Source organism: Callorhinus ursinus, unplaced genomic scaffold (assembly GCF_003265705.2).
Source record: "Callorhinus ursinus isolate GAN/ISIS: 27379988/994484 unplaced genomic scaffold, GSC_fseal_2.0 scaffold20, whole genome shotgun sequence".
NCBI classification, from domain to species: Eukaryota; Metazoa; Chordata; class Mammalia; order Carnivora; family Otariidae; genus Callorhinus; species Callorhinus ursinus.
This window is the reverse complement of record NW_027397082.1, coordinates 26606199-26618466: the sequence shown is the minus strand read 5'-3', so window position 1 is coordinate 26618466 and position 12268 is coordinate 26606199. Positions and strand designations below refer to the sequence as shown.

Below are 12268 nucleotides of genomic sequence, written 5' to 3'. Positions count from 1 at the left end.
CTATGTTTGCCAGTTAGAAATGGTTTTATTGAGGGCAAAGGAGTGATTTTGATAACAGCAACCACGACAAAGAATGAATCTGAAGCAAAGTCATGAAGATCAGATAAGCTTTATAATTACCAACAGGTTAAAATAAGAGAACAAATTTCACATGTACTGTGTATTTAGATGTATAGAACAACTTAGCAGTTATCCAGAACTTTTATTCCATGAATTCTCAAGCTTCAGTTTAACTTCATATTTTTACATTGATGTAGTCATTCATGCATCCAGACATTTATTGAACGCCTGTTGTAAATGAATATCATCCTCAGTATTGGGGATGCAAAGATTTGGGACATTGACCATGAGATACATTCTAGGTTTATAACTAGCAAATCCCTACCACCCATCTCCTTTCCTCTTTTTTTTTTTTTTTTTTAAGATTTTATTTATTTATTTGACAGAGGGAGACACAGCGAGAGAGGGAACACAAGCAGGGGGAGTGGGAGAGGGAGAAGCAGGCTTCCCGCGGAGCAGGGAGCCCGATGCGGGGCTCGATCCCAGGGCCCTGGGATCATGACCTGAGCTGAAGGCAGACACTTAACGACTGAGCCACCAGGGCACCCCTCCTTTCCTCTTTGATATATCATAGATATAGATGCTACAGACTCCAGTTTAGTGTATCATCTACACCTTGATTTTGACAAACAGGTAGTCCAAGCTCCTTATTCTGTTTGAGCAACTAATTGAGAAAGATGTAATCTTGTCAGCTGTTTGATCTGTGCTGTTACCAGGCAGCATCCAGAGCTGATGAGTGTCTTTTATTACTTGATGTAAAGAAACTCCAACCTTTGGAGTGTTTTCATTAATTAAACTTTAAAAAATAACATAGACACCATGCTATGTGGGAATAGCTTTAAAAGAAGTGTTGGTGACATTAATTTAAATTTCCATCACATCAGTAGTGGCTTTTTCAAAGATATAGGGCAACTATAAAACTTGATCAGAATATTTAGTAACATATCTGATAAATAGGATTTGCAGCCCTGGCCAGAATTTGGTAATTGTTATACATTCTTTCCAGTAGAAAGCCTTTGAGTAGCAAAGTCAGGTCAAAAATAAAGAAGTTAAATAACTTCTTAGTTGTTCTTGATTGTAAACACAAATGTTCTTAAGTAAAAATTAGTTCTGTATAGTCCTTGATTAATGCTGCAATTTAAATTATCTAGCATTGTGCTGCAGCATCTCCGTACCCCAAAAGAAAGCAAATATGTGAACTGTTGCTAAGGAAAGGAGCGAACATCAATGAAAAGACAAAAGAGTAAGTCTACTTTTAGTAATTAAAAATTACTGACATTTTTTTTTTGAAAATACATTGATTGTTGGCTGACTTTTTCTTTTTAAGATTCTTGACTCCTCTCCACGTGGCATCTGAGAAAGCTCATAATGACGTTGTCGAAGTAGTGGTGAAACATGAAGCAAAGGTATACTTCCTTTTTGGTAACCTTTGGTAATCGACTGAGTTATTTTCTGTTTAGCAGATGAAACTCCTGGCTTCCTAAACTGTTTACTCTCTCATAAGTATTACTTTTTTCCTCTTAATCTATACTTAAAAATAGTCCAGCAGATACTTTTCTTTATCTGATTTTTTTCTAGAAAGCCTAAGGATTTACTCAAAAATACATGCTTCCTAAATATCCTTCCTTCTCCATTCCTTTTACCCACACCGCACTGGTCAAATTATCCTTAAGGTCTTTTTTTTTTTTTCTTAAAGATTTTATTTATTTATTTGACAGAGAGAGACACAGCAAGAGAGGGAACACAAACAAGGGGAGTGGGAGAGGGAGAAGAGCAGGCTTCCCACTGAGCAGGGAGTCCGGTGCAGGGCTCGATCCCAGGACCCTGGGATCATGACCTGAGCTGAAGGCAGATGCTTAACGACTGAGCCATCCAGGCGCCCCTTTTAAGGTCTTTTTCTAACAGAATACTCTTCAGAATATCCTCAGCTAGAGACACACTGATTATGACCAATCATCTTCAGTCTTCTCTCACACGTATCTTCTGTTCCTTGGCTACCATGATAACTCTTGTTGTTTACACCAGCCACAGTCTTTCTTACTCTGTTATTTCTGTGACTAAACCAAAGGACTTGGAACAGAAAGAAATAAATTATTTAAATAATTTGACTGAAAACAGTTCCCCATATTGTGAAGTCAGTGTTCTTTAGTTGGCATTTGTATACAGAGCATTTTATTCTTGGAATAATTATGTTTTCATCAGGCTAGAAATCATCATTTCTTACCCAGGAATTTTAAAAAATACTACTCAGTAAAAGATACACTTGGCATCCCAGATTGGAAGAGATGACAGTTACCTAATTCAACAGTTTTCACAGTTTTTAACCACGGATCCTTGCCTTTTCCAAACAAAATCCTTAGTAGAAATTCACTATGTAACAAAGAATTGTGCTGCTCTGAATGAAGGGAAAAGAAAGGAGTAGAGACCCTTAGCCCTTGGGTGACCCCAAGGCTCTTCCCTAAATGTGCTTTGCAAAATAGTTTTCTGATCTGTCCTTTCTTGGGTTCCCACTGGAGAAACCACTTAGAATTCTTTCAAAAACTTCTTGTTTGTGTTTCCTTTCAGTGTCCTAATTTCTCTTTGATTTGGGGGAATTCTTGATAATGTATAATCTCAATCTTTCCTATTGTAAATTATTGAATAAAATAAAGTTTATTCTGCTTGACTGCTTGGCATAGCTCTTCTGTCTGTTCTATAATTTTTCATTGATTGCTTTTTTCATACATGTGGTACATTACTAGAATATCTGGATACATACTAAATGTGAGTTGTGAAACTCAGTGAACAGTCCTGACTAGTGGGGCCAACCATCCAGGTTTGTCCGGGAACTGAGGGATTTCCAGAAATACAGGACTGTCAGTACTAAAACCAGGGAGGTCCCAGGCAAACCAGAACAAGTTCGTCACCCTGATCTTAACACAAAGTGGTACCCAACTAAAGTTTTCAAGTGGATGTATTTCACATTTCAGGAGTTTTGGTATGTGAATAAGTAGATTAATTGCCCTGAGCATTTTAAATCAATTTTCAAGTTCCATAAGCATGGAGACTAGCAATTTATAATCCAGTTTTTTTGGTTTCATTGAGAAAGTCTTACTATATTCCTGTTCAAATATTCTCCAGCTCCATGGATATGAATTGGACTGTGTGTCAGATCACACTTGTGGCCACAGGGTTGATTACTTAGGAACTTAATTTCTCACTTGTGTTTTAAAAAATTATTTACCTGTTGGGTAAATAGTGCAGGTGCAGATGAGATGGGGGAATTAATGTTTTACTATATTGTCTTATTACATATCCATCAGTTTCTCCCTTTATCCATAAATGTATATATACATATTACACATTTCAAAGTAATTTGCAAATTGCTATGCACTTCTCCCAAAATATTTCCATGTAGGCATCATCTAGAGGTCAGTATTTATTTACAGGTTTTTTGGGGGTGCAAAATTTACATGCAGTGAAATGCACAAATCTTACATGAACATTTGCTGAATTTTCACTAATGTATACACCTGTGTTACCAAAACTCATCAAGGTACAGAACGTTATTTCATGGCCGAGGCAGGGCCCCATCCAAGGCAATCTCCACCCCTAGATGCAACAACCATTTCATTTATTTCCTGTGTAGATTAGATTTGCCTGTTCTAGGCCTTCATGTCTATGGAATTGTACAATGCACACTCTTCTCTAGGCTTTCTCCTCTGTATATTTTGGAGATTCATCCATGTACCGATCCTTTGTTCCTTTTATTGCTTGAAAGTATTCTGTTATGTGAATAGACTGTAATGTATTTATCTATACAGATTATATTTTACATGATAAAAAAGGTAGAAGATTAAGCCAGTAGGAATAAATATTTTAATGCTAATTTAGTCTCTGGCTTTGTTACTGTTGTCTATCTTGGGGTTAGTCTCCACATTTCTGGACCTCAGAGATCCATAAAAACATATGGATTAAACTTTGTTAGGCAATGTCTACCTCTAAGTGCAGTAAATATACTAACACTTTTTAATGGCAAACACGAATGTTATTCAACATTTCCTGCTTTTACCCCAAAACAGTCTTTTCTGATATCAGCCTTCATGAACTGGTGAATTTATGCTCTAAATTTGAGCAAAAACATCTGTTTTGGCCCTGGATAATAGGCTTCATGAGAGAATAATTGGGATTTTTAAATTAGTAATAAGCGTTAAACACGTGATTGGATGGTTTTAAATTTTGAGTTACAGGCTAATTTTAGCACTTTCTGCATTGTTAAGGTTAATGCTCTGGATAATCTTGGTCAGACTTCTCTGCATAGAGCTGCACACTGTGGTCATCTGCAAACCTGCCGCCTACTCCTGAGCTATGGGTGTGATCCGAACATCATATCCCTTCAGGGCTTTACTGCCTTACAGATGGGAAATGAAAACGTGCAGCAACTTCTTCAAGGTATTAAATGCTTTCATGAAATCAACTTTTTAAAATTAACCTTTAAATTTTTTCACATAGGGACGCCTGGCTGACTCATTCAGAAGAGCATGCAACTCTTGATTTCAGGGTCGTGAGTTTGAGCCCCACTTTGGGTGTAGAGATTACTTAAATAAATAAAACTTAAAAGTAAAAATAAAGTTTTTCACATACTATGTAGAAGTTGGTAATAAAAAGAAAATGTAGAATATTTGACTGTTAATTCAGTATACTCAAGGTTCCAAATGTCATTAAGTCTTACCATGATTTTGTTCCAGAAGCATCTGCTCAATTCTCTAATAGCTGGCTCTTAAGTTTTTATCTAGAAAGTATTTAAGGTGTAATAGTTGCTATTTTTTTAAAGACAGGCAAACATAAAAAAGTAAGTGTCTCTCAGTTGAGCATCCATAATGACAAATAATACTCTAAAAACTGGCCCTGCCTCTTCACTTTTTTTAGGTCTTTTATATATAAAGCATGTAGAATTTTTGTACAAGGTAACCAACTATTTGACTTATTAAAACATATTTAACTATTGAATACTTGTATATTCATTATATTTTTAAATATTTAGATCAAATATCTATACATTTTACATAGGTTATACATTTCACCCTAGAAGTCTGGTCCAGTAAATTTTAAAGTGACTTTGATGTCTGAAAGCTCAGTTGAGAAGAAATACAACAGATCAAGCCTCTTGTATCTTTAACAGTCATCTTCGATGATCTTTATGCCTGTGATCTGGAAACCACCTTTTGAGAAAAACACTGAATAGATGAAGGCAGGTTGACAAAACAACCTGGAAACTGCCCAAACTGAACTAACTATGAGACTCTTTCAGGATTCCCTTTAGTTCCTCATATAACACACATTTGTTTCAGTGTCAGTTTGGGGGTTATAACACCAGTCCTATTCAGTTGCCTTGTGATGGACATTTACAGTCTTACTAGTTTTGTGCTAAGTGCGATTTCTTACCTTTCCAGCTAGTTTTTTTTTTTTTTTTTTAAGATTTTCTTTATCTATTTAACAGAGCACAAGCAGGGGGAGCAGCAGAGGAAGAGGGAAAAGCAGGCTCCCCACTGAGCAGGGAGCCTGGTGCAGGACTTGATCTCAGGACCCTGGGATCATGACCTTAGCTGAAGGCAGACGCTTAACCAACTGAACTACCCAGGCGCCCCTCCAGCTAGTTACAAGTAAATTGTCAAGGTAGAGTTTTCAGGTCAAAGGATAATATGTAATTGTTAAATCATCTTCTAGAACAGTTGTTAAGTACTATATTATACTCCTAACAGCATATGACAGGACCTGTTTGTCAGCACTGGGTATTATGATTCTTAACCTTTTCATTTGGTGGACGTGTGTGTATGAACTTAAGAAGTAATAGATGCTTTTTTTTTTTAATACAAAGTATAGAAATATTGTCAGTGTAGTTCCCCCATTTCCCCTTTGCCCACTAATGGTTAAAAAAGAAAAACCCAGGATCTCTCATTTTAATTTGCATTTTTAAGATATATGTTGCAATATATTTTCCATTTTTTATTTGCCTTATAACTTTGTTTAATGTTATCAACATTGGTTCTGCCTTTAGTGTACTACTCTAAGATGCTTTTTTACTCCAAGTATAAAAATATTCACTTATATTTTCTTTTAGTATTTTTAAGGTTTAATTTTTTTATCTTAAGGTCTTTAATCCATTGGAGTTTATTTTGTTCTAAGATACAAAGGTACATGTTTTCTTCCTTTCCTGTGAGATTTTAAATGAGCTATAAAACAATTTCAGATCTGAAAGTGACTTTAGTTATCTTCTAGTCCATGTTTTCTCTTTTTAGAACTGAAAAAATCTGAGGCCCCTTGCCCCAGTTTAGATAGCTAGTTAAGGGCAGAACCATGGTTAGGTCTCTGGCCATTGGTCTCCTAATTTAAAGTTTTTCCACCATCCAGTGGCCTTGGTTATAGAACATGCCATCTTTCATCTGTTTTATATTCCATTACATTGTTTAAATCACATTTATTATTCATATTTACACACATTTTGCTTATTTATATGTATATACATGAAATGTTTCCCACAAAAAACTTTTTTTGTCTCACAAAAAAAATTTTTTTTTAAGATTTTATTTATTTGACAGAAAGAGACACAGCAAGAGAGGGAACACAAGCAGGGGGAGTGGGAGAGGGAGAAGCAGGCTTCCCGCAGAGCAGGGAGCCCAATGTGGGGCTCGATCCCAGGACCCTGGGGTCATGACCTGAGCCAAAGGCAGACGCTTAACGACTGAGCCACCCAGGCGCCCCTTGTCTCACAAAAATTATTAACAAAGTCGTTCTGGTTTTCCTCTGCTACCATGGAGATTTATTATATAATCTGCCAAACTGTAAAAGAACTTTACTTTGAGATAAGCTGCCTCTCTTAAAGCTTGGTCCTGCCTTTTCCATGGGAGTTAATCACTCTTTCTTTCTCTTTTCAGAGGGTATCCCGTTAGGTAATTCAGAGGCAGACAGACAATTGCTGGAAGCTGCAAAGGCTGGTGATGTAGAAACTGTAAAAGTAAGATATGATCTTATGTTTTTGTTAACTTTGGGTTTTTATTTTCCGTATTTAATGAATCTGTACTGTTGTAATGAAGAGCCTAGTTATTTATATGTGCCTTGTTTTAAAATATAAATAATGATAATCTAGTTCTCTGCAAGTAAGAATCATTGTTCAGTGTAAGAAACTTTTTAGTTTCACATGCATCTCAGTAAATACCTCACAATCACAAATTTAAATAAAGTGCATGTTACGACGTGGATAGAACTGGAGGGTGTTAGGCTGAGCGAAATAAGTCAATCAGAGAAAGACATGTATCATATGACCTCACTGATAAGAGGAATTCTTAATCTCAGGAAACAAACTGAGGGTTGCTGGAGTGGGGGTGGGGTGGGAGGGATGGGGTGGCTGGGTGATAGACATTGGGGAGGGTATGTGCTATGATGAGTGCTGTGAATTGTGCAAGACTGTTGAATCACAGATCTGTACCTCTGAAACAAATAATGCAATATATGTTAAGAAAAAAAAAAGAAGATGATGGCAGGAGGGGAAGAATGAAGGGGGGGAAACTGGAAGGGGAGATGAACCATGAGAGATGACGGACTCTGAAAAACAAACTGAGGGTTCTAGAGGGGAGGGGGTGGGGGATGGGTTAGCCTGGTGATGGGTATTAAAGAGGGCACGTTCTGCATGGAGCAATAGGTGTTATGCACAAACAATGAATCATGGAACACTACAACAAAAACTAAGGATGTAATGTATGGTGATTAACATAACAATAAAAAATTTAAAGAAAGAAAGTGCATGTTTATGGAAATAAATTTCATTTAAAGAGCCTATTCATTTGTCCCTTTATAAAAGAATAAGATATCAAATTATTGTCTATTGTTCACATTCGACACAACAGGAAAGGGATAAAGAGCTAAACAGTGTGTCACTGTGTTGATATATTTCTTCTGGTTTCATTTCTTTGCCCTCTCTACCACTGTTGCCACTGTCTCCTAATAATCTTCAGTTTATCGAGCCAGCTTCTGAAGCTCTTACATGGCCCATCTCCAGTGGTTGTCCTCTGTAGAATAACCCTTCCTCAGATTTTCCTTTACTTTTTACCATAGAGTCATATATAATGTCTTAATAAAACATATTTCTATTACCTACAGAAGTTGTATATCCCAGTAAATAACTCAGAAGCCTAACATTCTGAAAGAGCAAGACTACGTTTCCATTCAACTAATATGGATTAAAATTAACTCATGTTTTATGAATGAAATAATTCTTCAGTGATGGGATGGAGTTTTGGGATTTTTTTCCACTTTATTCTAATGTTATTTTAATTCCCAAAGCTAGCAGGGAGATAAAAGCTTTGTTATATTCACCCATCCCTACCCTCATTGCCCCTAGACTTTTTCAGAAATAGTGCTGGTCCCATTTGAGGGAACAATGACATGTAATAAGTTTTATGAAAATCTAAATTTATTGATTTGTGACGGAAGTAGCTATATGAAGCAATTCACTGTATTTCTGTTTGGTGTCCTCAATCCTGAACAGATCCACCACACAAAGTCAATTTTAGATTTTCTGAGAATGAAATATGTTGTCCCATCTGAACTTGAGCTCTGAGGAAACTTATTCACTGTCCTTTTAAGTACAGAGATTTCGGGAAGTTGATTTAAAAGTCCATGTTATCAAAAAAAAAAAAAAAGTCCATGTTCTCTTTTCCTACTGCTTTATCTGTGTAGATAGTACAATCATCTCCAAGTAACAAGATTTTATTTTTTAAATAATTTCATTTTTCAAAGAAAAAACACTGTTAAAATGGAATGTTACTCTTTGACATGTTTTATATTTACATTTTCATTCCCTTAGGTGGGAGGTTAATAAGATATTAGGAGGATTTGGTTTCTATTACTAAATACTGCTGACTTGTGGAAAAACAAGTCACTTGAGTTAAAAGTAGTAAGCTGATTTTTTTTTTTTTCTGGAAAATTGATTTAAAAATTAAAGGCAGGGCCGCCTGGGTGGCTCAGTCATTAAGCGTCTGCCTTCGGCTCAGGTCATGATCCCAGGGTCCTGGGATCGAGCTCTGCATCGGGCTCCCTGCTCCGCGGGAAGCCTGCTTCTCCCTCTGCCACTCCCCCTGCTTGTGTTCCCTCTCGCTGTCTCTCTCTCTGTCAAATAAATAAATAAAATCTTTTTAAAGAAAAAAAAAAGAAAACTTGTCTCAGAGTACACAAAACTAAACTGAGAAGTAGGGAGTAAAGTGGCTGGTAAAAACTACCCAACCTAGCAGCACTTGGCACATTTATTAAAAATACTCATTCCTAGAGCCCAACTTCAAAGCCATGAAATACTCTTTCAAATGGGACCCTGAATCTGTATATCTAACAGACTCTTCTTTGGGAAGCATAAAAAAGCTTTATCAGTCAGTAATTAAACCTCTTGAGGTTAAACCCACAGATAGCTACCTCCATTGAGTTATTAGCTTAGGTTATCCCTAAGGGATAGGGTAGAATAGTAAAAAGTAAGACTTTTTACTAATATTGATAGTCTTTAAACTTTTTTTGAGCACCACGATTTATTATTTATGTTGCTTTTCTTCCCTAAACATTTGTACTTTTCATACAAGCATGAATAAAAGTGTTATTCTTAAAGCTTTTCTCAGCCAGGATCTAAACCCAAGAACACAAAAAAGTACTTGAGTATTTTCTTAATTTTCCCAAGGATCATAAGTATAGTTCTTTGACTATAAGCATCACCTAGGAACTTGTTAGAAATGCAAGTTCTCAAAAAAAGAAAAAGAAATGCAAGTTCTTAGGCCCCACCCCAGATACACTAAATTAGAAAATCTGGAGGCAGGACCCAGTGCACATGAAAATTTGAGAACTGCTGGTGTAGAGCAGAACTTTTTAAACTTTAATGTGCTTACAGATCATCTATGGGTCTTGTTAAAATGCAGATTCTGACTCAGTAGATGAGGGTCTGAGATTCTGCATTCTTAACAAACCCCAGGATCCAGCGTACCTCTACTTATATTTGTCACAAAATGGAAGTTAGGATTGCTAATAATTGGTACTTTAGATTACATTTATGTTACTATTTGTAGTAGTGATAATGATAAAATTTACCCACTAGCTTCAGCAAAAGATGCTACAGACATAGATGAGAGGACCACAGGGATTCCCAGTAAATGACAAGGTGAAATAAGAATAAGTAGTTTCTGAGAATACTGGTTTAATGAGATAAGGAATTAAAATATGTCATGTTATGTGTATACTGTGTTTCATCCTGCAGAAACTGTGTACTGTTCAGAGTGTCAACTGCAGAGACATCGAAGGGCGTCAGTCGACGCCACTCCATTTTGCAGCTGGCTATAATAGGGTGTCTGTGGTGGAGTATCTGCTGCAACACGGAGCTGATGTGCATGCTAAAGATAAAGGGCGAGTACCAACAATTGCCATGGCCTCTTTTCCTTTATCTGACCTTTTTAGGAAAATCTGGAAAAACATTTTTTTAATAATTGTATGATAATTGGTAGCTCTTTTGTTTTCAGGGAAGTCTGTTACCTAATCCTGGCTTAAATGTAGCTTCTTAATTTTGGTTAAGATTTTATGATGATTAGCATTTATATATGTAAAGACGTATTTGCATAATGCCTTATAATCTTAGAATGACTAAGGAGATTAGTGTGATTGATTTTTAATATGGTAAATTTTTCAGTTTGCATTGAGGATATTTGAATTCTTCCAATTTATCTTAAAATTATATTTTTTAAATATACAATTCTTGGGGTGCCTGGGTGGCTTAGTTGGTTAAGGGTCTGACTCTTGGTTTCAGCTCAGGTCATGATCTTGGGGTTGGGGAATCAAGCCCCACTTGGAGTCTGCTTGAGATTTTCTGTCTCTCTCCCTGCCCCCTGCCAGTGTGTGCGCTCTCTAAATAAATAAATAAATAAATAAGTAAAATCTTTAAAATACACATACACATCTCAATTCTAGATTGAGTCTATAGGTGTTTGTTATATTCTCTACAATTTAATATATTTTTAGGGCAACCCTCTCGCATCCCCTCCCTCTTTCGGAGCTTTGTACTATCACTTTACTATTGCTCCCACCAAAAAGGAAAAATATATATATTTTTAAAATTTCCTCCCCACACCCTCCAAAAATAATTCCATTTCTGCTTTCAGTAAATTTAGGTTCTATAAAATATAAGCAGTGTGATCCCTTATGCAGTTCAAGAAATTTATCAGCTATATGCAATTATCTAAAACATATCTTTGTGTTGCATTGCTTATGTAATCTTTCATTTCAGAGGCCTTGTACCTTTGCACAATGCATGTTCATATGGACATTATGAAGTTGCAGAACTTCTTGTTAAGCATGGAGCAGTAGTTAATGTAGCTGATTTATGGAAATTTACACCTTTACATGAAGCTGCAGCAAAAGGAAAATACGAAATTTGCAAACTCCTGCTCCAGGTATATTTAAGTACTTACTGTGGACCTGGTTTATTACATAGATGTTTATATTTCTAATAACTTTCAGCATAAACTTAAACTGGTAAAGGGGTATGAAGCAAAGCTATCTAATTCTCTACCTAGGTTTCAGAATAAATGTCATGAACACTGTATTTTAACCTGCGAGGATGTTTACCACACACAGATTTATTATTGTATAAAGTCAGCTATCATCAAGTAACAGTTCTCTGATTATTATCCTGATTTTTCCTGTATAGTACTTTAACCTCAAAATATTTGATGGATTATGTAATTCATAAGCCAGATTTATTTGGCACTAATAAAATTGATAGTACTGGTTTAATACAGGTACCCATGTAGATATTTTACAGTAAAAGCACAAGTTAGGGCACTTGGCTGGCTTGGTAAGTAGGTCATGTAACTCTTCATCTTGGGGTTGTGAGTTCAAGCTGCATTTTGGGTGTAGCGCTTACTTAATAAATACCTTAAATTAAAAAAACGTTAAATTTATACTTTATTTCAGGGTTTGTGGAAACTAAAAATAACATACATGAAAATAAGTTATTTATGAAATTCTGCCCTATTTTGAATGTAGTTTAAAATTTTTACTAAATTACGTTATAGGGGCTCCTAGCTGGCTCAGTCAGTAGAACATGTGACTCCTGATCTCAGGGTCATGACTGAGTTCAAGCCCCATGATGGGAATGGAGCCTACTTGAAGAAACAATAATAATAAGTTGAATTATAAAAGCCCA

At 36.1% G+C, this 12268-nt stretch overlaps 1 protein-coding gene across 2 annotated transcripts in view; it reads left to right on the top strand.

Moving 5' to 3' along the window:
* Positions 1-12268, top strand: part of TNKS2 (tankyrase 2) — a 71189-nt gene that overhangs the window by 30973 nt on the left and 27948 nt on the right. For both annotated transcript variants that reach the window (XR_012381714.1, XM_025880541.2), the window contains exons 10-15: positions 1212-1303; positions 1388-1466; positions 4320-4491; positions 6975-7054; positions 10328-10473; positions 11348-11513. Coding sequence is in view for 1 of the 2 variants with exons in the window: in XM_025880541.2 (XP_025736326.1) it covers positions 1212-1303; positions 1388-1466; positions 4320-4491; positions 6975-7054; positions 10328-10473; positions 11348-11513 (735 nt within the window). In the remaining variant the exon portion in view is untranslated. The remainder of the gene's footprint in view (positions 1-1211; positions 1304-1387; positions 1467-4319; positions 4492-6974; positions 7055-10327; positions 10474-11347; positions 11514-12268) is intronic.